General features: G+C 39.3%; 1 protein-coding gene across 1 annotated transcript in view; it reads right to left on the bottom strand.

The window, feature by feature from the left end:
* Positions 1-25,221, bottom strand: part of LOC148877693 (ARM repeat superfamily protein) — a 111,789-nt gene extending 86,568 nt beyond the window's left edge. The window contains exons 1-4 of the mRNA XM_088942320.1: positions 25,062-25,221; positions 24,913-24,976; positions 9,443-9,551; positions 5,237-5,299 (exon numbers count right to left, since the gene is read on the bottom strand). Of these exons, the coding sequence (XP_088798446.1) occupies positions 5,237-5,299; positions 9,443-9,551; positions 24,913-24,976; positions 25,062-25,131 (306 nt within the window). The 5' untranslated portion in view covers positions 25,132-25,221. The remainder of the gene's footprint in view (positions 1-5,236; positions 5,300-9,442; positions 9,552-24,912; positions 24,977-25,061) is intronic.
* Between the last annotated feature and the right edge of the window lie 461 nt (positions 25,222-25,682).

Here is a 25,682-nt window from a genome sequence, read left to right as displayed (position 1 = left end):
CATGTGATGGGCTCAGGGGTTCACTGAGCTTTTTAGTGAATCCGGCTGGGCCTTGTAATAAAGGCTGGGCCAAACCCATGTGTCTGGTGTGTAGATTAATCCTTGGGTCCCACACCATACAAATAGCCCAACTAGCAGCAGATTGGAAACTAGTTAAGTACTGAACACTTAATGGGCCAAAAGCCCATTTCAAGCTGGGCTGATATGATCACCCATCTATGGAGCGTATCTGGGATTAAAGTTAGAAAAATGATTGGGCCTTTAACCTTATCCACTCTGGGAGACCAAATTCAAATCAGATTTGAATCTAATAACCTCTTGATAAGATTAGGAGTAAGCTAACTTAATCTGTAGATAGGATTAAGATCATCCCCTATCCAAATACTGATTTGGATTGGGATAACTCCTAATTAGGAGGTTTCTTAACCAAGAAGAAAATAGGAGAAACCCTAAGAGAGAAATATAATCAAATTTCGAACCTAGGGTTGTGTGCAAGAAATCATCCTACAAACTGAGATTGGATCTCATACACACTCCAGAGAGAAGAGAAGCAATTCAGCCATCTTCGTCCCAGGAGTTCTCCTCCAGCCACCGCCATTCTTTCTGGCAAGATTCGATCTTTGATGAAGAAAGAAATCAAGAAATCAATTCTTGACATCAGTCTTGCAGAAAAGACTGAAAAAGATTTGGTGCTCAGAGTTTCCAGAGGATTCTTGAGAAGGATCCAGTGTGTAGGACGCATTCTGCTGGTTCCGTTCCACATACAGTTGTGTCATCTTCAGTAGGAGCGGATCTTGGTGTCCTCTTTGGGCGTGAACACCAACTTTGGGAGATACTGCTTCTCTAGATCAGGTATAATTCATCCCTTCTCTTTTTGGTTCAGATCAGGTTCGATTATGGTTCAAGTAGGATCCTTGAATATTGTATTCTAAATTTAGGGAATACGATTCCCAGTTGGGAGAAGGTAGGAAAATTTTTGAAATTCGCCCACCCATTCCGCAATCTTTATGGCGTCCATTAGATGGATCCTACCATTCTTTCAACAACTTAGACCTGAATAAAACAAACCTTTCACTCTCACACAGATACACCCAAATGACCAAAATACCCCTGTTTTGTGAACTCTAGCACTCCCTCTCAACCTGGAGAGTATATGTCATATAGTCCCAGCTTGCCACAAATATAATCTACTCTGCCTCGAGACAATCCCTTTGTAAAGAGATCTGCCCATTGATTTCCCGAGCTCACATGAGATGTGGTCATCACTCCACTAGCCAGTTTGTCTCTTACAAAGTGACAATCAACCTCAATATGCTTGGTTCTCTCATGGAAGATTGGATTGGAAGAGATGTGAATAGCTGCTTGGTTATCACAGTATAGTCTCATAGGTTTGTCAACTGAGAACCCCATCTCTTGTACTAAGTTCTTCAACCATACCAGTTCACATGTGGTATGAGCCATAGCTCTATACTCAACTTCTTCACTACTCTTTGCCACCACTATTTGTTTCTTGCTCTTCCAAGTTACAAGATTGCCACCAAGGAAGGTACAATACCCTGTAGTTGATCTCATGTTTGATACAGAACTAGCCCAATCAGCATCTGTATACCCTACTATCTCAAGGGGCCCTCCACTTTTATATAGCAAACCACGGCCTGAAGCACCCTTCAAGTACCTAACAATCCTTAGAATTGCTTCCCAATGAGGAATCCGAGGATGTTGCATAAATTGACTCACCATACTCACAGCAAATGATATATCTGGCCGGGTAATAGTCAGATAATTCAACTTTCCCACCAACCTCTTATATCTTCTAGGATCATCAAACTCCTCACTTGCATCAAATTCAACTTGACATTCAGTTTCATAGGAGTCTCTGCTGGTTTAGCACCTAACAACCATGTTTCTTCAAGTAGGTCAAGAACATATTTTCTTTGGGACATTCATATTAAGCATCATAAACCAAACAATTTCAAGGAGATGTCGATTTTTGCATTCAGCTACACCATTCTATTGTGGGGTGTAGGAACATGAGGTTTGATGAATTATCCCATGGTGCTCGAAGTATTGCTGAAATGGTGTTAAGATGTACTCTTTAGCATTATCTGAAAAATGGAGAACAATTCACTGCGATCTTTCATAAGATAAATCCATGTCATTCTTGAAAAGTCATCAACAAAAATTACAAAATATTTATAGCCATTTTATGACATCACTTTGATTGGACCCCAAACATCAGAATGAACTAAAGAAAAATGACTCGAAACACGACTATCAACTCTTGGACTGAAAGAGACTCTGATGTTTCCCAAGCTGACACAATTCACAATCCAACGATGAAAGATAACTCAAAGAATGAACTAGCAACTTCAAAGTTCTGAGAGAATGATGACCAAGTCTACAATGCCATTGAAGAGGAGTAAGAGACAACTGAAAAGCTACTAGAGAACCACCACCATCAAGGTAATGCAACCCACCTGCCTCATGCCCTCCACCAATCTTCATCTCCGTTTTGAAATCTTAAAAACACAAAAAGAGGGATAAAAGGTTATGGAACAATTAAGTGACTTGGTTAATCTACTAACAGACATAAGGTTAAAAGGGAACTTATGAACATATAAAACAGATGATAAAGATAAGAATGAGAGATCAACATCACCAACACCACAAATGGGAGATGTAGAACCATTAACAAGAGTAACTGTTTGAGATGTGAAGGACTGAGAAAGACAAGAGAATACATTTGAAGTCCCAAACATATGGTCCGAGGCTCCGGAGTTGATGATCCGATGTGAAGGCTTGGAAGCCAAGCAAGCCATACGGCCCATACCTGAATGGGCAAGGGTAGCTATGTTCTGCTGAGAAGATGTCTGAAGGAACTGCTCATATATTGCACGAGGTACACTCACCATCTCCTTCCAAGAAGCACCAATAGATATGGAGGGTGTCTGATCTGTTTGCTGATTTTCACTAACTGTACCACTACCCTTAATCACAACATGATTAGCCCAAGTGTTGGGTGGACCATGTAAATCATAGAAGAAATTAACAGTGTGCCCCTCTAATCCATAGTATGTACACCTCCTATGAGCATTACTTCTTCCTTTACCACGACCTCCCCCTGAGTCTCAACCTCCACTCTGACCACCAGCCCGATTAAACATGGGACCACCTCGGTTTCCTGGAAGTCCACGGCCACCACCACCACCTCTATTTCCACGGCCTCCACCTCTACCCACCACCAAACCAGATCTGTCTGAGAGAGAAGAATGCTCTGTAGACTCAATAGATGTCCTCCTAAGACAGGCAAACACTTTTTCAAGTGAGGAAAGGGCAGACCCCCCCCCCCCAGTATTTGTGCATGGACAGGTTCATATTCAACCTTCAAACCCACTAGAAACCTCGTTACATCAAGTTGCTCACGTTGTTGTTGCGGAACCTAAACATCCAGTGTCAGAGGATGATACACATTAAGCTTATTTCGAATATTCCTCAAACTTGCATAGTATTCTTCCAAGCTCTGGTTACCTTGCTTCAGATTGAAGTACTCTTGGTACAATTGATACACCCTAGTTGTATTGCCTTGCCCAGAATATAGTTTCTTAGCATGATCCCAGATCTTTTTAGCTGTATCTAGGAACATAAAGTTCATACTGATTTTTGGCTCCATGCTATTCCACAACCATGTCATAATTTGAGCATCCTCCTGCTCCCAGTCACTAAACCCTAGAGAGTCAGAGGAAGGTTTTTCCTCTCTCACATGCTTCACCTTCTTCTTGGCCTTTAAGAACACCTCCACCGACTTGACCCAAGGCACATAGTTCTCACCATTCAGCTTAATGGATGTCATTTGAACATTCAAATAATCTGGAGAGATCATCACCCCAGTTATGTTGTCACTACCATCTCTGGTTGACGACATTTTCAACTAAATTTGCTTACCTCACAAGGAAGTATGAACACGACCACAGAAATCAGTATGAACATCACCACACAACACAAGGTTTTACTTTCAACTATTCAGAATCATCCACACACCATTCAACACAGTACAACCACCACCACACCACTGCTGTCATGAAGTGCAGCAGTCGAAAAAACCCTACTTTCAGCACACAAACGAGGTAAAAACAGAGGAGAACAAGGCTGAAATGCATACTAATCACTTCAAACCTCCACAAAAAAATACATATATATATATTTTGAACCAAAATACAGCATTTACAGTCCACTATTTGGGCGAAAAACAAAACTGTTCATACCTGTCCACAAACAGCCCTCTTCATATCACAGAATAGAGGGCATCTAGTACACCACCTCAACGACCACCACCACAGTAACTGGAGGCATACTCACCTCCAAAACCACAAAAAGACCACTCCTTTTTGGCCTCTTGTCAAGCTTCCACTCAAGCTAGAAGAAAATCGAAGAAAGCTGAAATGGTTGGCGATGAACCCAGGAAGAAGACAAACAGTGAGGAAAGAAGAAAAAAAGGGAAAAGAGAACTAGGTTTTATTGCTTTAATACCATGTAAAATCCCTATTCGATTCTAGGTTGAAGTAGAGAAGAAGAAGGAGGAGAAGGGTTCGGCCAAATGAGGGAAATCTATCCTCTCTAATCAACCCACTTGTATTTATCTCAAAATAAGTTTGGTTACAAGAAAGACTATATTGCCCCTCATAAGTGATGGGGCACACAACTTAGACCTGAATAAAACAGACCTTTCACTCTCACATAGATACACCCAAATGACCAAAACACCCCTGTTCTGTGAACTCTAACAATGACAATAGCTTTTCAACTTCATAATCAATAGTTACCCTGACAACGCACTACTCAAAATACAACTAGCAATTCCAATAGATTTCTTTATTCAAACATTTAACCACTCAATTACTGTTCCATGAAGTTCATCCCTATCTTGGGGTATCTTTACCCTTTATAATCCTCTGTGCATTATTGTTTATATTAATAAAACTCTTGGTTGTTTATCAAAAAATTGCTGTTCCATGAATTTTAAATAGAAATCAACAAAAACCATTCTCAACACCTAGAAGAAATCCAAGGCAGACAACATTTCAGGAGTTTCAACTATAAAAGAAAAGCATATGTCACAAGGTCAACAACAAACCCATTTAGTCATATTCCAAGATACCAGATTAAAAAAATAAACGCTTAACCATAAGGAAACTCAATAATATATATGGTTACATAAGCTTTTTTGGTCCATACGTACTGTTTTACAGGCTAAGCATCTGACAATTTGAGAGTCTGCAAGCAAACCAACTTTTACAAAGGACTGCAGGAAAAGAAAAGGATATAAAAGTCATTAAATGTAACAAATATGCCTTCCTAGGAACATCATCAAGCATAAATCAATAAACCTGTGATTCGTATTACAGAATGTTTACCACTATGATGATTTGAATGGTGTAAAGTGAATGCATCATAGGAAAAATGTTACAAGGAAGCTACTGAGCTAATGATTTTGGAACAGAAGGTTTGTATGCTCCATGGACACTTTAACACTGTATTAGGGAGGCTAGATTGCTGACAACCAAGCCAAACAACTCACACAATTGGGTTCTGATTTGGGGAGTTAAATTTGGAGGGCTAGAAAGAGATGGTGAGCTTTTGGGAGTTTTGTGTTATTTCTTTTTCCTTGATTTGTGGGACTCATTATCAGCCTCTTATAATTATGTCCTCTTTTCTATCTAAATGAGTTTTCTTTTTTATTTATTACCAAAAAAAAAACTTATTACATGGGCCTGCCCCATAAATACAACTTTTCAAGAAACAAAAGACTTCTGTTACATGAACTAATTGGAAATTATTTGTCCCTTTTGGTCGTTTTGATAAGACTACATTTATGTCCCTTCTCCTATCCTCTGCAGAATCTTCACCTTCACTAATCACAATCCTTTTGCAACTTAGATCCTTATCCAGCCTTCCAATGATAATTTAGTAAATGTCCCTGAGATACAATCCTTCACTAGCAAAATCAGACATTCCAGAATGTATAAAATTAACCTGGGTAGCCCCAACCAAATATGTATTATCACATTTCTCTCTTTCAACACAACTATCTACCTGAGAAACTCTATCCTGCTCACCCTAGTTCCTTCCCACCACCACAGAGCAGCTCAGTGCACGAGGCTCCCGCCAATGCAGGATCTGGGGGGGACAGATGTATGCAGCATTACCCCTGAACATACAGAGAGGTTGTTTCCAATCCTTCCCCCACCATGAACTTAGAATATCTGGCAAATTCTGCTTAGAATTTCATAGTCTCTCTCTACATGCATACCCTATATGAAGATGTCACCTCTTTAGTATACCATTCAAAACCACCCCATACTTGCATAGCACCACTTTTCTCCAAAGGGCACCTCTCCCACTCCCAAATCTCTGTCACCATTGCCTAATAATGCTTTATTTAGATCATTATTTCTCCTTATACCCAATCCTCCCAACTTATTAGGTCTGCAAACTTATCCCATTTCACCAAGATGACCCGGCATAAGAGGAAAAGGGTCTAGAACCAATGCATTAAGGGAAGCAATAGGGCCAAAGTCCATAGAGATTCTTTTTTATCAGTAACTGAAAAAAATGATTAATATTAAGAATGAAGCTCAAGAGTACAATAAAGATACAGAAGCAGTGAGAGATAAGCCCTCTTATCTCTCCCTGAAACAACTTTTCTTATTTTTACCTGTGCCCAAAACAACTGACCTCATCCATCAAACTCTCAATTCCACATTTTGTGTGAACCATTTGAATTTCTTTCTTTCATTGTTATAACTCCATAGTTTTGCCTCTTCACTTAATAGCCATCCCACAACCAATTTGGAATCCCCTTCAATAACTAATTTTCCAATGTTCAGAGATCTTGCCCGCTTTATTCCTTCAATTAAAGCCAAAACTTCAGCTCTTAGGGAATCTCCTACTCCAATTGAGCCAAAATAAAATACCAATATTTTTCCCTCTTCACCCCTAAACACTCCTACTCCTGACATGCCCAGGTTACCCAAACTACTTCCATCAAAATTGAGCTTAACAAATCCTCTTTCTGGTGGAGACCCAGTAGGAATACTGATATTCTTAATTAGGGCAGAATTTGTCACTTCCTTCCAGTTTGAAATGATGTCATTCACTGAGACGGTGGAAAAGGAATCCAAAGATTGCAGCCAACGGACCAGTCTAATTGTAATAGTCTCTATGATGGCTTCTTTGCTTCTCTCCTTGTCCATGAAGATTCTTGCATGCCTTTCTTCCCAAATAGTCCAACAAATAGCAGCCCTTGTAGACCTCCAAATACTCCTTCCCCTTTTCTTTTCCCACCGAAGAAGGAAGAGTTAAATAAACTTCACACATCAGTCGAGGGATTCCATCTACACCCAAACAAGGAAAACCATTCCTAAAAACATAAAACAAAAGGATAGGAGATTAATAAGTGATAGCAAGTCTCGCCATTGGCCTTGAACAGTATACACCAGTTAGACAATAAGCACCAATTAGTTCTCTTTCTCTAAAGTAGGCCATAGGTATTAATTCTTCCATGGATAGCTTCCCAGAAAAAAACTCCAATCTGTGGTAGAATAGGATTACACCAAACCTCCTTGAAAGAAAAAGATTCACTGCTAGAATTAGATAAAGTTAAAGACCTAAAAAAATAAGCATAGGAGAAAGAACCAGAGAAAGAGAGGGTCCATACTCTATTACCAATAAAGGATCCAAACATACACCATCAAGGATTTGAATTAAAGTCAAAATGCTATTCAGCTTACAACCCTTTATACCTCTTCTGAGGCCCAAATCCCAATGAACCCAAAAACTTGAATTGGAATGAACAATAAAGGAGGAAATCAGCTCATTTTTTAGGTCAAAAAGTGCAAAAGGAGAGGGGAATTGCTCTTTTTTTGTCAATAAGGGAATTGCTCTTTAAGAGGGGAATTCCCAACCTAGACATGTTCCCAAAATTTAATGTGTTCCCCAGAACAAGGGTCGTACCTAAGATAAGAGAGGAAAGAAGGTAATATAACATGAATGGCCTTCCAGGAGAGGCTTGGGTTGCCCTTAACAAGAATCCAGCATCCCAAATTCCCAACCATTTGCCAACAGCCCATGTATGCTCAACGGTCAACACCACCTTCGTCCACAACTTATCCCTATCAAGGGGCAATCTCCATAACCATTTCCCCAATAGAGCCCCGTTCCTCTTCTGAATATTCCCAATACCAAGCGCACCATAACTCTTAATCTTACATACTAAATCCCATCTAACCCTATGATCCATCTCATCTTCCCCGGCTCCCACAAAAAATAAAATAAAAAATAATAATCCCTCATCATCCTCTCCAATCTCTTGACCACACCTCCAAGGGTCTTGAACATAGACAAATAGTAAATTAGGAGGTTAGCTAGAGTAGATCTGATTAACATAATCCTGCCACCTAAAGAGAGGTACCTTTTTCTCCAACAAGCTAGCCACTTAGAAAATCTCTCCAACACAGTTCAAAAACTCAGATTTTTTGGGTTACCTCGAAGGAGTAAACTTAAATATTTCATGGGGAAGTGAGAAACAGCACACCCCACACTAGTTGCATACTCCAAAATCTCTCTTTCCGTCAAGTTGATCCCTGCTATACAACTCTTACCAAAATTTACTTTGAGATCGGACATTTGTTCAAAGAATTATACAGTTAATTTCAGATTCCTTACCCACCTCAGATATCCTCTTTCACAGAAAAGAATTGTATCATCTACAAATTATAAGTGGGTTATTGGCACATCGTCCCTGCCTATTCTCCACCCTCTCACTAATTGTCTCGAATCTGCCTTATTAATCTACTTGGAGCATCTGCAATGAGGGTAAAGAAAAGGAGAGAGTGGGTCACTATTCTAATTCCTTGAATAGCAGGGAAAAGGTCCACCACTGTTCCATTCACCAACACTAAATAATAGCAGTAAAATTAAAAAAAAAAATTCAAATTGAAGCTTTCCGCATTGTACAGTTCCTTTCTGTACTGGAATACTTCTTACTCAATATAGAAACAATATACTTTACTCATTCTAAAAAGAAATACAAGCTTTCCGGGTTATGGTGCAGTCTTGGAAAGCATTTGAGGATAAGTGTTCTTACTTTTTTTGTTGGTGAAACTTAGGTGGCCTGCTCTGTTTTTCAGTGGTAGGGATGAGCCTGTGGTAGTTTGGTGCTGACTGATGAGATAGTTGGGACCAGCATTAGGTAAGTGCCTTACTATGTTGAATCAAAAGGCTCTTCTGATGTATGTGCTCTTTTAGTGGAAATGTCTGGGTGTAATTGGGTTCTGGTTATGCAGCACTTTTTTTAATACATCTGTATTGTTTGAATACCTTTTATATTTTACAAAACTATGGTTATTTGTAACCAAACAAAAGAATTAAGCTACATTATACTCACCATATACTGTGGGATAAGTGAGGCACCATACTTTGTTCCAAATATCCTTTCCAGACAGGCAACCAAGGTCTCCTCTAGATTGGGAACATCTGCTTTGCTTTGTAATGCGCTAAAAGTGCAATGAATGAAGTAAAATTTCCCAAACAAGGAATAGAGTCAACTATGATAACAGCATAATTTTGAGCATTCATCCCATTGAAACTCTATTTGATGTATAATATTTAAAACATGGTTAAATCACACTTCAAATATGAAAACGAATAGAAAAAGAAAAAAGGAAAAAAGAATCTAAAGTTAGTCCAAACAGAAAAGTGATACACCAGAGGTTGAGTTCAAAATAGATGCCCTCCTTTGGAGTTCCCTCATTTTATAATCTTGTTTTCCCAAGAACATTCATACGAATAAGGCACTTCTATTTCCATATCTAGGAGTTCTTGAAATTTTCAGCTTCATAGAGCCCTTTGTCAAATTATAACAACAGAGGAGACAAGATACCAAAATACAAGACCAGTCCCAAAAAACAAAAAAAAAAAAAAAAAAAAACAGCAAAAAACACCACAGACAACTTAAATCATAAGAGTCCAAACATCCTGGATACAATGGCCCAGAATACGAGTGGGAAAAAAGATGAGCAACAAGAATGATAGACGGACAGTCCACTTCCTCTGGGAAGAAAAAAGTAAGTCAATAGAAAGAAAATCAGGCTCAGCAAAATTTGCAGAAACTAGAGATTCTCTCCCCCAACAAGCTCCTGCAGCCCTGCTTAAGAGCAGCAAGACCTAGAGACCTAGTTGCATCATCCCTTGAAGTAACGAAATGCCTCTTGTTGAAATGTGAATAAGATGGTAGCAGGTAAGGTGGTACCAGTTCCTTGGCTTCAGAGAAATGTGAATGAATGGGAACCAGATTTGTTTGTAACCATGTTCAATTTGTGGTATTACAAGAAGAATGGGATGAGATGTGGTTGACACAGAAATCCAAATTAAAAGATACTTTCAAAGTGAGAGTTGGCAGTGATTTTGGTTGCTAAGTGTCAGTTGTAGGCCTTGATCTGAGAGAGTCCAGACTCCAGAGTGCTGAACTCTGTTAGCAGTGATCCTTGTTTGTTCCACCAGATTTGCAAAATGCAAATAGAGTCTCTATTATATGTAGCTCTGATTTATGCTTTAGGAAATGACCAAGGAGGGTGACTGTCAGGAGTAATTGGGGAATTTGTTGTTTTCCTTTCCCTTTCTAGCTATCACCTATTTTTGTATTCACTTCTCTTTCAATGATTTTTTTACTATCCAAAATAATGCTCAATAGACTGCAAGATAAGCAGGTTATGGTAGTTTTGAAAAAAGAAAATTGGAGATTGCATCTGAGCAGCCTTTTTTTATCAGTTCTAAGCAGCCTATTTTCAGTGATATCCTTTTTCATTGCACTAGCAGGTTAGCATTCTCCTTTCTTCCCATGGAAATGGATTTGATTTCCCAGCATTCCCTCAAAGATCTATCTCTTTATGTTTGGACTGCCTACTTTAATAAGATTCCCTCCCTCTATCAACAACTTCGTGAAAAAGGGCAAGTTTGTTGATAATCAATGCATGATATGTGGCTCTTCCTTGGAGCCTGTCCAGCACCTGCTTATTTGTTGCAGATTTTCTCTTCCAATTTGGTTGCATTTCTTTTGTTTTTTTATCAGCAAGACAATTTGGTTGCATTTCCTTAAGCTCTTTAAGGGTCAATGGGTTACACCTTGTGACCTGGTAGGTTTGGCAGAGCAATGGCCCTCTAGAGGCTTTAGCAAAGAGGGAACATTCTGTGGAACTTAAACCCATTTGCCATCTGTTTAAGTAAGAACAGAGTTAGAGAATTTTTGAGAACAAAAGTTGTGTGAATCAGGGGTTGCTTGGTTGTATTGAAAAAACTGTCACTGAATGGGTCTCCATCCTTGGGGAATTTGATGGACTGCAATTTTCCGATTTTTGTAATGAATGGGAATCTATTGTTTTTGGTTCTTGAGCAGTTGCGTTGTTTAGTCCTTGTCAGGTAGCAGTTAAGCTAGCTTGTATAGGCTGCAGGAAGTTGCAGCAAAGACAAAAAGAAGGCATTTTCCTATGTTGCACTGAAAAAATGGTACTAGTTAAGAACATCACTATGCATTTTGGGTATCAAATACTGCTTAACTCCATAGGCTCCTGAAAGTTTTGAATACGTGTATGAAGTCAAATTTTTGAAAACACATACAAAGTTTTTCATTTTATTACTATTGGCCAGAAATTAAAAACTCTCTTCAATATGAGGAGCATGGATTTTCTATTAAGGTATAGATGGTAAGGTTAGAAAAGGTTTTTTTTTTAATGGTAACAGTGTATACTGTGTATATTTATAATACAAGGACAAAAAAATCAAAAAATGTGTACAAGACATGAGCTCATGTTCATTGACAAAGCTGTACAAGCTTTATGTTGGTAATAAGGGGGGTTGCTATCTTTGTTCAAAATGTCTATATACTTATCCAAAAAATGTCTATATATTTCCTAATATTTCCATTTCCATGGGGACCAAGACAAATTATTACCAGAATATATCTCAATATTTTTTTTGATAAATAATATATGCCAACATATTCCTCTGTGCATTAATTTTACGCCTTGTTCTCAACAAGTTTTACTTTGTTAATTATGATCAAAATAAAGTTTTGCTTTGCTAATAATATCAATGCAAGATAAAAATTTACATGTACATAGACATCATCCAAATAATTTGTTTTATTATAATTTTATTTATCTTCAAACTCATTATGTTTTTGAGCTTAGCATTATAGATGACTCTTTCTTTCTTATTTTCATTTATGAAATATTTTTAATTATACATAATTTTATAAAATATAGCCCTATGTTTTATATTTTATAAGAAGAGTAGAAGATCAAGACTGTAATCAGTCTTGAATCCTAAAAGGTTTTAGGTTTGCAAAACAGAAAAGAAAGTGAGAGAAAGGAGAGAGAATAGAAGAGAAACAAGAGAACACAAGTTGTTGAAAGGAGGGGCAGATTCTTACTGATCTGCCGCCGCCACTCTCTTAATATTTATAGGTTATGTTTAGTACATAATGGAAATGACACACCTGCCCTTGGTACTTACATAATAAATAAAGTAAATAAAAACTTAAATAAATAACAACTGAATTAACAAACTGATTCAAACTGACACTACTATAACTGAAACAAATAACTACACTGCTGTCCTACGAACACAGTGGGGACCACTGCAGTGGAGCCCACATCAGTGTTCTCTACACTCCCCCTCACGTTGGAGTAGATATCTATCATGCCCAACTTGGATAGGTCTGTCTCTAACTTCTTCCTTGGTACAACATTGGTGAGGATATCCGCAAGCTGCATTTTAGATGTGATGTACGGAAGACACACTTCTTGTGATGTGACCCTTTCTCGCACAAAGTGTCGATCAACTTCGATATGTTTAGTTCTGTCATGCTGCATTGGGTTGTGGGCTATATTAATAGCTGCCTGATTATCACAATACAGCATTAAGGGCTTTTCATAGTCAATACCCAACTCTTCAAGTAATGACCTCAGCCATAAGATTTCAGCCACTCTATTAGCCATTGACCTGTATTCCGCTTCAGCACTGGAGCGGGAAACAACACTTTGCTTCTTACTCCTCCAAGAGACAAGGTTACCTCCCACCAAGGCACAATATCCAAAGGTAGACCTTCTGTCATCAACACTTCCAGCCCAATCGGCATCTGTATAGACTTCCACCCTCATGTGATTATTGTTCTTGAGCAATATACCTCTACCCAGGCATCTCTTCAAGCATGCTATATTCTCTCTGCCGCAAGAAGATGAGAAGTTCTAGGGGAGTGCATGTACTAGCTAACAACACTAACTGCATAGCTGATATCCGGCCGAGTGAGGCAGAGATATAGAAGCTTTCCAACCAACCGTTGGAACATAACTTTGTCTTCAAGAGGCTCCCCACCCTCTGCACTAATCTTGTGATTTTGTTCGATGGGTGTATCGGCCGGCTTAACACCCAACTTTTCAGTTTCCACCATCAGATCTAGAACATATTTTCTCTAAGAGATAAAAATCCCCTGCTTGGATCTAGCAACCTCAATACCCAAAAAGTACCGTAGTGCACCAAGATCTTTCACCTCAAACTCTTGATGAATGAGCTATTTAAGGGACTCAATCTCATGACTGTCATTTCCTGTCACCACAATATCATCAACATATACTGCTAGTAGTGTTAGAGAGGACTCCACCCTCTTGGTGAATAGTGTATGATCTGATTGGGCTTGTACATAACCAAACCTTCCAAGGGCTAATCTGAACCCATCAAACCAGGCTCTAGGTGACTGCTTCAAACCATACAATGCCTTGTTCAGTCGGCAAACCTTCTTACCTGTCTCTGTATCATAGAATCCAGGAGGCAACTGCATGTAAACCTCTTCTTGTAAGTCTCCATTCAGAAAGGCATTTTTAACATCCATCTAAAACAGGGGCCAAGAATGATTTGCTGCAAGGGATAACAAAACTTGAATGGTGGTCATCTTGGCTACTGGGGCAAAGGTCTCCAAGTAGTCTATACCATAAATCTGAGTGAACCCCTTTGCAACCAGTCGGGCTTTATACCTTTCAAAAGAGCCATCAGCATTATGCTTCACAGTGAACACCCATCTGCATCCCACCGGTTTCTTTCCTTTTGGTGGGTCAACCAGTGCCCAAGTATTATTCTTCAACAGGGCATCCATTTCGACTTGCATTGCATCTTTCCATTCTGGAACTGATAAAGTTTCTTGCACTGTTCTTGGAATAGGGACATCGGCAATGGAAGTGAGATAGGACCGGTAAGATGGTGATAGACGACCATAGGATAAGAACTGTGAGATGCTGTGAGCTGTAGAAGTGGTGTAATGTCGTTTCCCTTTGCAAATGGCAATAGGGAGATCAAGGTCATCCACAGGAGGGGAAGTGGCAACAGTGAGAGGTATCTCAGTAGGCTCTGGATCTGGAAGCATAGAAGGAACTAGAGCTGGCCGGGACTGCTGAAGACTAGGATCAACCTTCCTGCATCGCCTGTGATAGACTCTCAACCCCGGCTCCCTCTGACCACCCTCACCACTACAACCTTCATTACCCAGTGGAATAGGTAAAGGAACAACCCCACTTCTACCAGCTCCACTTCCACTCTCACTGCTCTCCCCTTGAAGAAAGAAACTCAAAACAGCCCCACTCTCACTGCTCTCCCCCTGAGGAGAAACCCTAGGATAATAGGGTGTCTCCTCAAAGAATGTGACATCCATGGAGACAAACCATTTCCCTGAAACCGGATCATAGCAGCAATAACCCTTTTGAGTTTGTGCATAACCAAGGAAAATGCATTTGGAGGCCTTAGGTTCAAACTTGGAATGATGAGGCCCGAGAAGCTGAACGAAACAGATACAACCAAAGGTTTTAAGGGGAACAATGAACAACTCATTGTCTGGGTATAGAAGGGAAAAGGGGGTTCTCATATCAAGGACCCGGGAAGGAACTCGATTAATGATATAAACTGTTGTGAGAATAGCATCACCCCAAAAGCGAATAGGTACATTGGAGGTAAACATAATGCTTCTAGCCACCTCCAAAATATGCCTATTCTTCCTTTCGGCAACACCGTTCTGCTGTGGTGTATAAGGGCAAGTGCTCTGGTGAATAACAGCATGGCTAAGAAGGTAGGAGGTCAATGGCTGAGCAAAGTATTCCTTTGCATTATCAGATCTAAGGACTTTGATTTTGGTCCCAAACTGAGTGAGAACCATCTGATGGAAGTTTTGGGTCAGAGCAGGAACCTCATCCCGAGAACGCATAAGATAGACCCAAGAAAACCGGGTATGGTCATCAACAAACAATAGAAAATATCTGTACCCACCCATAGAAGAGATATGATATGGCCCCCAAACATCAGTATGCACAATATCAAAAGAGGGCTTACTCCTTTTATTACTTAAAGAATATGAGGTTCTACAATGTTTGGCAAACTCACAACTCTCACACCTCAACTTTGATAACTCAACAGACTCAAATAAAGTAGGAAACAGACTCTTCAAAGACTTAAAAGACAAATGACCTAATTGGTTACGCCAAAGCATAACCGAACTCACAGACTGGGAAACAAAAGACTTCTTATCCACTGACTCCTCCCGACGAGAACTCTCTCCAAGCAGATAGACCCCGTTCGTCTCACGGCCAGTCCCAATCACCTTCCTCGTCTCCAAATCCTGAAAAACACATCGGTCAGGGAAAAAGGTTACTGAACAGTTCATGTGTTTGGTAATACTACTAACTGAAAGCATGTTAGTATCAAGCTTAAGAACATGCAAGACAGAAGATAAAGAGATACTATCCGATAGTTTGATGTCCCCCTTGCCCAAAATGGGAACAAGAGAGCCATCAGCAATGGATACTCTATCTCAGCCAGAGGACAAGTGATAAGAAGTGAACAAAGATGGCAAGCTAGTCATATGGTCGGATGCACCTGAATCTATTACCCAGCAGTGATCAGTATTACCTGGAGCTGAAGCATGGTAAGCTGAGGCTCGAATACCTGAATGTGCAAATGCAGATGTGGCAAGAGCTTATGGTGACTGAGATGGCTGAGTTGAACTCCCAACTTCCTTTTTCCAACTGTATGAGGGCAGCCCGAACAACAGCTAAAGTCTCCAGGGATGTGCCTGATGAGGATGTTGAATCAGTGTTCACTGCCATATGAGCATTACCCTTCTTATTTCTTAGCTTTGCTGGGACCAAGTGAGGATGTAGCTTCCAACAAGTATCTTTTGTGTGCTTGGGTTTCTTGCAATGTTCACATACCAGATCCCGTTTATCTTCCTTCTTTCGGTCCCTTTCTGAGTCACCCCTGGCTTGGGTTTAATAGCTGTCAAGGTTGGAAAAGAGGGCTGAGGCTGCATCATGACTTTCCTCTTGATCTCTTCACTATGCACCACAGAGTATGCTTGAGAAAGGGTCACACTATCTCTTGTCAATATCTGTTGTCGCACAATGTCATATTCTGAATTCAAACCAGCCAGAAACTCAAATACCCTATTCGTCTCGACTTGCTTTCTATGAGTCTGTGCATCTTTGGGACTCTCCCACTCAAGGGTCTCTAGATGGTCAATCTCATGCCACAAGGATTTCAAGGTAGAGAAGTAAACAGAAACTGGCTTCTCTCCTTGTTTAAGGCTATTCACCTCACACTTCAGCTCATAGGCTCTACCAACATTAAGGGGTTGGGAATAGGTTTCTTTCACAACATCCGATATCTCTTTGGCTGTCTTTGCCCACAAGTAATTTCGGCTGATATGTGGCTGCATAGAATTACACAGCCATGCCATAACTAAATAGTTCTCTTGAACCCACTTGGTGTATGTTGGGTCCTCCTTGGAAGGTTCTTTCACATCTCCCAAGAGGTAACCCAATTTTCCCCTTCCTCCAATAGCCATCATGGTTGATTGCGCCCACTCCAAATAATTTGACCCATCAAATCTCATAGTTGTAATCTGAAACCCGGTTTCAGATACACTACCATAACTGTGGTTTCCAAAACTACTTTCTCCCTGACCCTTAAACTCCATCTTTGATCAAGATTCAATGGCTACAAACTGTTAGAGCAATTATACCAGAAAACAAAGTCAAACAAGTAAGTCTGAAATCTGATCCGAAACCAATACAAATTTGATCTGATCTGAAATCTTATCTGAATCGATCTGAAACCAACCCAAATCTGATCTGAAATCAATCGCCTATCACAGTATATGCAAGAAAACAACTCAAATCTGATCTGAAATCAATCGGCATGCACAGTACCAGGCAGCCTATCAATCTGAGATGCTATTTTCTAAAATCACTATTGTGGGGCCCACTGCTACGAGAGCAAAAATAGGGTTTCAACTGTAGGTCTGAAGTAAGTGCTCAGCTACACTCTCCAAGCAGTCCGCACAAGTGGGACTTATCGTAGGGCAATATGAAACCCTAAAAACTAATCACCTTTGAAGAGGGGGTTCGACCCAACAGTCAAACCCTAGAAACAAACTTAAACACAATTCGGCAAGCCAAACCCTAGAACAAACTTGAACACAGTTCAGCCCCTCTTTCTAGATATGTCCAACCTATCTCGATTGGTTGCAGTCTCTGAAACTCAGTAAAAAAAACTTACTTATGTACTTCGGTTTACTGTCTTCTAGGGTTACCTAAACCCTAACCTTCGCTGCCTCTTCCTGATTACCAACTCTCTGCAAGTCGTGGCAAGTCTTCAACTGTTGCGAACCTCTCCTAGTAATCTCCAAGATTCAGCCACCGAAAAACTTCTTCAAAGCTTCCAGCCCTAGCTAGTCCTCATGTGGTCGGTTGGACTAGACACACATAAGAAGCCCTAGATAGGCTCCGATACCAAGTAGAAGATCAAGGCTGTAATCAGTCTTGAATCCTAAAAGGTTTTAGGTTTGCAAAACAGAAGAGAAAGTGAGAGAAATGAGAGAGAATAGAAGAGAAACAAGAGAACACAAGTTGTTGAAAGGAGGGACAGATTCTTACTGATCTGCCGCTGCCACTCTCTTAATATTTATAGGTTATGTTTAGTACATAATGGAAATGACACATATGCCCTTGGTACTTACATAATAAATAACGTAAATAAAAACTGAAATAAATAACAACTGAATTAACAAACTGACACTACTATAACTGAAACAAATAACTACACTGCTGTCCTACAAACACAGTAGGGACCACTGCAGTGGGGCCCACATCAGTGTTCTCTACAAGAAGCATATTTAAATGCAAAACATAAGTTTTATATTAAACAAAACATAATCGACATCAGGCACTATGTAATAATTTTTTAAACCCTTGAATTTATTCTAAGTGGAGGAAGAGGCCATCTTGAAATGATGTAATCATTTTAAAGGCATCATTTCTATCACTTTATGATGATGTAATTATTCAAAAGAATGTCCTTTATAATTTCAAAAAATACTAACAAATATATTCATATATCAATGTTTACAATGTTTAAAAAATTACAATAAATGTATAACAAAATTTCAACATTTCCAGCATATTTCTTATTTTTCAATTTCCATCAGAACTGACATTTTTTTCTATTCAGCCCCACCTTCCTAACACCATATGAAGCTCTCATCACCTTGAAACTATCCTCCCTAGGAATCCATCTGAAAACCAAAGGACACAAGGATCAAGGTAAGAAGGAATCTAATGACATTAAGCAGATGGTGTAATCTCCATGGGGACCTCCTAATTCTTATATTCAAAATGATAAGATTAGCTTTATCTCTTTCACCAAATGAGATGAAGATCACAAGCAATTGCCCTTCTAAATGAGATCATCACCTCCACCTTAGAGGAGGATCACAAACAATGGGAACTTCATCCAAATGCCAATTGTCCACCACACTTAACGATAAAAGATGAACTTCAAGCCTAGAATGGAAAACATTAATACTATCAATCTCTATAAGTGACACCTCTAAAATGGGTAGGAAAGCATTCCCATATGATAACCTTGCACAGTTTCCCACACAAAGACCACCTTACTAGTGGCGCTATATTTGAAATGCCTCTCTCCAAATAGACATCCCATAGGATCCTTCTGCCATTTAGTTTCCTTACGCTAAATCCTCCATTCCTACTCCCGTACTTTCCACAGCCACTTTCCTTACAAAGCATACCTTTTAAAGCCTAATTGGGGGTGGGGTTGGAAAGCTCCTCTAAGAGTGCAAATGCACATCACTCTACCAAAACTCCTATTCATGCCTTTGGATGTCGATATTTCGTCCAGGATTTGTCCCCATCTCGTGGTAAGCTTGACTCTCGTTCCATCCCTTGTATTTTTCTTGGCTATTCCTTGGCCCAAAAGGGATATAAATGTTATGATACCACTTCTCAGTGTACACTCATTTCTATGGATGTATCTTTTGTTGTCTCAATCCTTCTTTCTTGCTTATCTTCAAGGGGAGAATGGTTGTCAGAAAGAGAAGCATGTCCTTGTTCCCTTGGTTCCTGTTTCATCTGATGTTGTTCATGTCCCTCTTGTTGTTACTCGTTGTTCTCCTGTTTGTGTTCATGTCCGACATGTTTACTCTCAGTCCAAGTCTCATTCTCGCCCTCCACATTGTCAATAGGAGCAACATACATCACCAAGTGAAGAGGTACCTAACACTGCATTTCCTGAATCAGCAGAACCTCAAGAGGCAAACCTGAAGAGCAGTGTATATCCTATTGAATCAGGTAACGCTTCCTTGTGTGATCCTACTTGTGATCTTGACCTTCCTATTGCTGTTCGTAAAGGTACCCATTCATGCACACTAAACATTCTATCAGTCACTTCACTACTTGTGCCAACTTGTCTCCTTCCTATAATTCTTTTCTTTCTGCTATTTCTAGTGTTTCTGTTCCCAAATCTATTGCAAAGGCCCTAAATAGTCCCGAGTGGAAGAATGTTATGTTAGAGGAAATTGATGCTCTTAGTAAGAATTGCACATGGGGTTTGGTTGATCTTCCTGAGGATAAGAGACATGTGGGTTCCATGTGGCTATTTATAGTCAAGCATCATGTCAAATGGTTCAGTGGAAATGTATAAGGCAAGGTTGGTGGCTAAGGGTTTCTCCCTAAAAAAAAAACATATGGAGTTGATTACACAGAGACATTTGCTCTAGTTGCCAAAACTAACTCCATCTATGTTCTTCTCTCCCTTGTTGCAATTTTGACTAGCAGTTACATCAATTAGAGGTTAAGAATGTGCCTTCCTAAATGGTGATCTAGAGGAGGAGGCGTATATGGTTCAGCCTCCAAGTTTTTCGTCAAAAGAAATAGAAGGGAAAGTTTGTCGTTGTACAATCTCCCAAAGCCTGGTTTGGTAGGTTTAATGATGTTGTTAAGCGAGTTGGTTTCAAACAATGCCAAAGTAATCATGCCCTTTTGTGAAGAGAGAAGATGATCTAGTTGTTATACTTATACTTATCGTTAATGTTATTACAAGGAATTGGGAGGTTGAGATACAAAAGCTAGAGGGATTTCTAAGTGCCTAGTTTGAAGTGAAAGATCTAGGCCCCCTAAAGTATTTCCTTAGAATGAAGTTGCAAGGTCGGACAAAGGCATCTTCATTTATTAGAGGAAGCACATCCTAGATCTTCTTCATAACACCGGTAAACTTGGAGCCAAACCAGTTGATACTCCAATTGATGTTAATCATAAACTTGGGGAAAAAGGTGGTGAGCCCCTCTCTGATTTGAGACAGTTTCAAAGAGTTGTTAGGTGTTGACTGGCAAGTTTGGTTGATGAGTAAAAGATCTATCACAGGTTATTGTGCCTTTGTTGGAGGTAATTTGGTAACTTGAAAAAGTAAAAAGCAAGCAGTGGTTGATAGATCCAGTGTGGAGGCTAAGTATAGAGCCATGGAACATGGTGTAGCTGAAATGTTATGGTTGAAGAATATGTTAATGGAGTTGGGAATTGAAGTTCACATCCAATGTCGTTATATTGTGATAATAAGGCAATGGTTAATATTGCCCACAATCATGTGATGCATGAGAGGACAAAACATATTGAAGTGGATAAGTATTTCATTCGTAAGAAGATTGAAGATGGTGAAGTCCACATTCCATATGTTAATTCTGCTTATCGGTTGGGTGGTATGTTACTAGTGCCCGACATGTTGATATTTGAACCGACTACCAAGTTGGTAATGATTGATATATACAGCCCAACTTGAGGGGGAGTTTTGTTAGGACTGCTATTAGGCTCTTATTAGACTGTTATTATTATTTTTTTTCTTTGTTAAGTTGTAACCAAGGGTACTATTGTAATTTTCTCATTTCTTTTAACACCCTAATATATAAGTCAATGAGAGAACCACCACTGATACTTTCCAGCATATATTCTTTCTTCTTCTCTGCTGTTTCTCCTTCTCTTCTCCTCTCTTACTTCTAGAAGGCATGGGGAAAGGGAGAATAGGAGGATGTGAACCTTGGAGAAATTGGGCAATTTCACTTTTATATTTTTCTATAGCAGATTGGTAAGGGAAGAAGGTTCTGACTTTCCAAGCTCAAGAATCTGGAGCAGTATTCTTCCATCCAAAACTGTCTTTTATTGTGTGGACAGCAGCCCTAAATATATAAAAAAAAAAAGAATAAAAGATGATAAGACAAATTTTATTAAAAACAAAAAGTAGTATAGGCAATACAATCATCCTCATGGAGCAGCACAAGATGCTACCTCTCATAGTTAAAATATGATTATGAGAGGAATGCAAGAATTTTTTTATAGAAGGAAAGAGGGTTAGATGAAATGAAAGATTGTATCCTAACAAGAGCAATCTATTGGCTGAAAACTGTGGATATCTTTGATGACTTCTCCTTTGATGATTTGTGGAGAAATTGGCTAGTAATAGCCAACACTTCAACAAAGAATGATAGAATTCTGTCAGAATGGGTTCCGCCTTTGGAAAGGGTCATTAAGGTGAACTTTGATGGAAGCAGCCAAGGCAATCCAGGGCCTTCAGGTATAGGGGGTGGTATCCTGAGAAATAAGGACAGCAACATAATTTCCCTATTCTCAGAACCGGTGGGAGTGGAGGATTCCACAAGGGCAGAAATACTTGCTGCAGTACAAGGAATTCAGATCGCCAACCAGCTTGGAGTGGAGCATCTCCTAATTGAAGGGAATTCTCAGGTGGTAACCAGGTGGCTCCTAAACTTGGATACCACCATTTGGGGCTACAAAGATCTCATCAAAAAAGTAAAGTGGTTAACCAGCAATATGAGAGTGGAGGTAAAATGGGTTAGTAGGTCTGCTAATTCTTTGGCTGATGCTCTAGCCAAATAGGGGGTATATAGGGAAGATCTTTTTTGTGATTCTATGTAAGTTATTATTAATTCAGAAATTTGTACTTAACTAGCCTGGAGAGGTTGCAACTCGTACCTTTCCATGAGGACTTTGTACTATTTTATTGCTGATTTATAAAATAATTAAAATATGATTACAATTGCAAATTACAACTGAGCTCAATACAATTGATCCTTGTTACTTTACCCCTTGCTTAGCTAAAGCATCCACCATCGCATTAGCCAAACTCCTAACCCAATATATCCTCAAATTCATATTTCTAATGAGCCATTTAAATTTCTTCATCTCATCCCTAAAGAACCAAATTATAACTTCAGTTCCTTTAGCCAAGCGACCACCAATTTTGAGTCCCCTTCAATCTCCACATTTATCATATTCAACTTTTTGCAATATGTACACCTTGCTATCATAGCTGTCAAGGCGATGCCTAGGCGACAAGGCGCCCTTGGAGGCTCGCCTTGCCTAATCGCCAAGCGATTTTCTATAGCATGTTATAAAAAATATTCTTAATTTTTTGAGGTTATAATTATAAAATAGACATTTTTAAACTAAACTATTCATTTTGTGTGTTTATACACTAATTTCTTTTTTTTTTCTTTTTTTATCAGCAAAAAGACTTCTATTAATAACAGAGTTGAACCTCCTTGCTAAATACTGTATTGAACCCTCAAAGACTTCAAAACCTGAACCAATAAGTACGGAAGAACATAAAATGTTGTCCAATCAACATATTTTCTTCTTTTTCTTTACTAATTTTGTGTGTTTATATACTAATCAACACATTTTCTTCCACCTTTTCTTTTATTCTTTTCCTATAACAGAAATAGGGGTTCAGCCCCTATATTTTTTTAATTTTCTTTTCTTTCTTCTTTATCTTCTCATGAATATGTTGGAATATGTTGATTTTCTATACTTCAACATGAAATGTATACTTTTCTTATGAAAATTATGGATATTTATTAAGAAAATATGATTATGGAACCTAGGGAACTACCCTAGGATGCATGTTTTTACTTAAAAAAATCCATCGCCTAGGCGACAAGGTGCCCCCCTGTCGCCTAGCCTCACCTTGGCACCTTGAAAACTATGCTTGCTATGCAGCAATTAATTCGGCCCTAATGGAATCCCCAACTCCTATTGAACCCGGGAATAAAGCAACGACATGTCCTTTGTTCTCATCACCCCTCCTTTTCCAGAGGGACCTGGGTTGCCTTGTCAACTCCCATCAAAGTTCAACTTCACAAAATCTTTAGCAAGAGGATCTATCAAAAAAAAAAATCTTTAGAAAGAGGCTTCCACAATAAGTTTACTCCCTAGCCATCACCTCCCAATTGCTTCATATATCATCAAAGAAAAACTGTGAAAAAGAGTAGAAGGTTCTGATCCAGTGCATCACCCTGACCATTAAACAATCTCTTACTGCTTCTTTGATGTTCTCCTTCTCTAAGGAGATCCTAAGTTCCTAACATTCCTTTCTTCCTAAAAAGCCCCAAATAAAAATATTAACTAGAAAGAATCCGATGAGAATGGGTATAGAAGTGGAGGATCCAGGTTGTGTATTGTGTAGTAGCAATATGGAATTAGCAGCCCATCTATTGCTTACTGTGACTTTTTTTACAGGATATGGAGAAGAATGTTAAATCTGTTTGGAGTGGAGATGTGCATCCCAGGTGACATTAAAAGTTTCATGCACCATTCCAGCAGTAGCTTTCTGGGCTGTTTGGGGGGAAAGAAATGCTACGCTCGTGGTTGGAAAATACTAGATTCAAAGGAAAACCATACAATACTCTTTTTGTAAAGCCATATTTGTGTTTTGATGTATATCAGAGTGGTTTGATGTATACCCCTTGTACAGAATCTCAATGTACAGGGGAACCTTATGCCTTTCATTCTCACTAATAGGTGGTAAGAACTTATCACCTACAATAGGAAAATAACCCTCACTGTCAACAACAAAAACAAGCTACATCCCACATTTCACCAACAAACTCGGCCCAGACCACTTCATTAGGCCTCATTTGTTTACAGCGCAATTTTATCTGTACTGATACAAAAGTATAAGAGTGCAAATGAGTTAAGTTCTAATTTTGGTTTAATTTTGTTACATGTTTTAATTTGTTCTGTTTGTTTGCAGATTAAAGCAAGTAAAATGAAACCTGAAACACAATAATATAAAATTCGAAGCAAAAGTGAACCAAAATTTGCAATTTACTCATTTGCACTCCCTTGCATTTGTACTAGTGCAAATGAAATTGCACTGAAAACAAACAGAGCACTAAGAATATATGTATAAAACTAATAAAATTAAATAAAAGGATTGAAAGCAGCTCCAGATAATCTAGTTTACTGATTTACACCTCTCATTCTCATAACTAGTGAAAATACAATATTCATGTTCCTATACTGTTTGAACCCCTTAAAAGAAAACCATATGTAGCGACGAAAACTCCAACCCTTTAAAATAGAAGCCTGATTTTGTAGATGAGAGCCATCTGTGGCAGAACAAACCAAAAATTTAATGAAGGTCAAAACAGGAAAAAGAAAGTGGAGAAAATACTTGATTATGACTGGAAGGGGAAACCGGTCAAGAAATTCCTTCGCCGAAGCATCATTCTGAACGCCTGTAGATTAATAAATTGATGAATGAAATAAAGTTCAGCCCTTCAATATCCAATAAAGCTAAACAAAGTTCATAGAAATCAATACCGGGATAATACGCAAAATCTGAAGCGGCCTCCATCAACTGAGCTGTATCGTCAACCGCAAATTCCTCCATAGCTTGCTCGGAACAGGAGAGCTTAGTATGTCTGCGTGTCACTGAGAGAACGAGAGAGTATTCTTTTAGCGATGGAGAGAAATTACAGCAGCGGGTGTGGAATTATTGCATGTGCAAGGGACCACCGACTGAGTCAGTTAAATTACTTTGATGATGGGATCAATAGATCTGGAATGGGTGATCAATCCATCGGACGGTTATGGTATTCAATGTTGTTGATTCGTGGCTCGTGTGCGTTATTAGGGATGCCAACGAGTCGAATTCAGTACGGATTTGCCTCTATCCTCATCTGACTGTCCGTCGGTTTCACCCGAACTCCCGACCGACCCGACTAATTATAATGGTACTTTGAAACCCCCACCCCGACCCGCAACTAAACCGTTTTGACCACCGAATTTCGGATCAATGAATCAAATGGTGTAAAACTTGTTGTGTGTTGTGTGAATCCACACCATGTAGGGGTGGAAAATGGGTGGGCTGGTGGGTTGACATCCATAATGACCCTCCAACCCATTCTCCACCCATATCTATTGATGTTAGTGGGTCATAAC

This window comes from Nelumbo lutea, chromosome 1, assembly GCF_056320005.1.
Source record: "Nelumbo lutea isolate HS-2025 chromosome 1, American lotus-T2T, whole genome shotgun sequence".
NCBI lineage: Eukaryota > Viridiplantae > Streptophyta > Magnoliopsida > Proteales > Nelumbonaceae > Nelumbo > Nelumbo lutea.
Note: the sequence above shows the minus strand (reverse complement) of the source record. Positions and strands in the feature narration are given on the sequence as shown.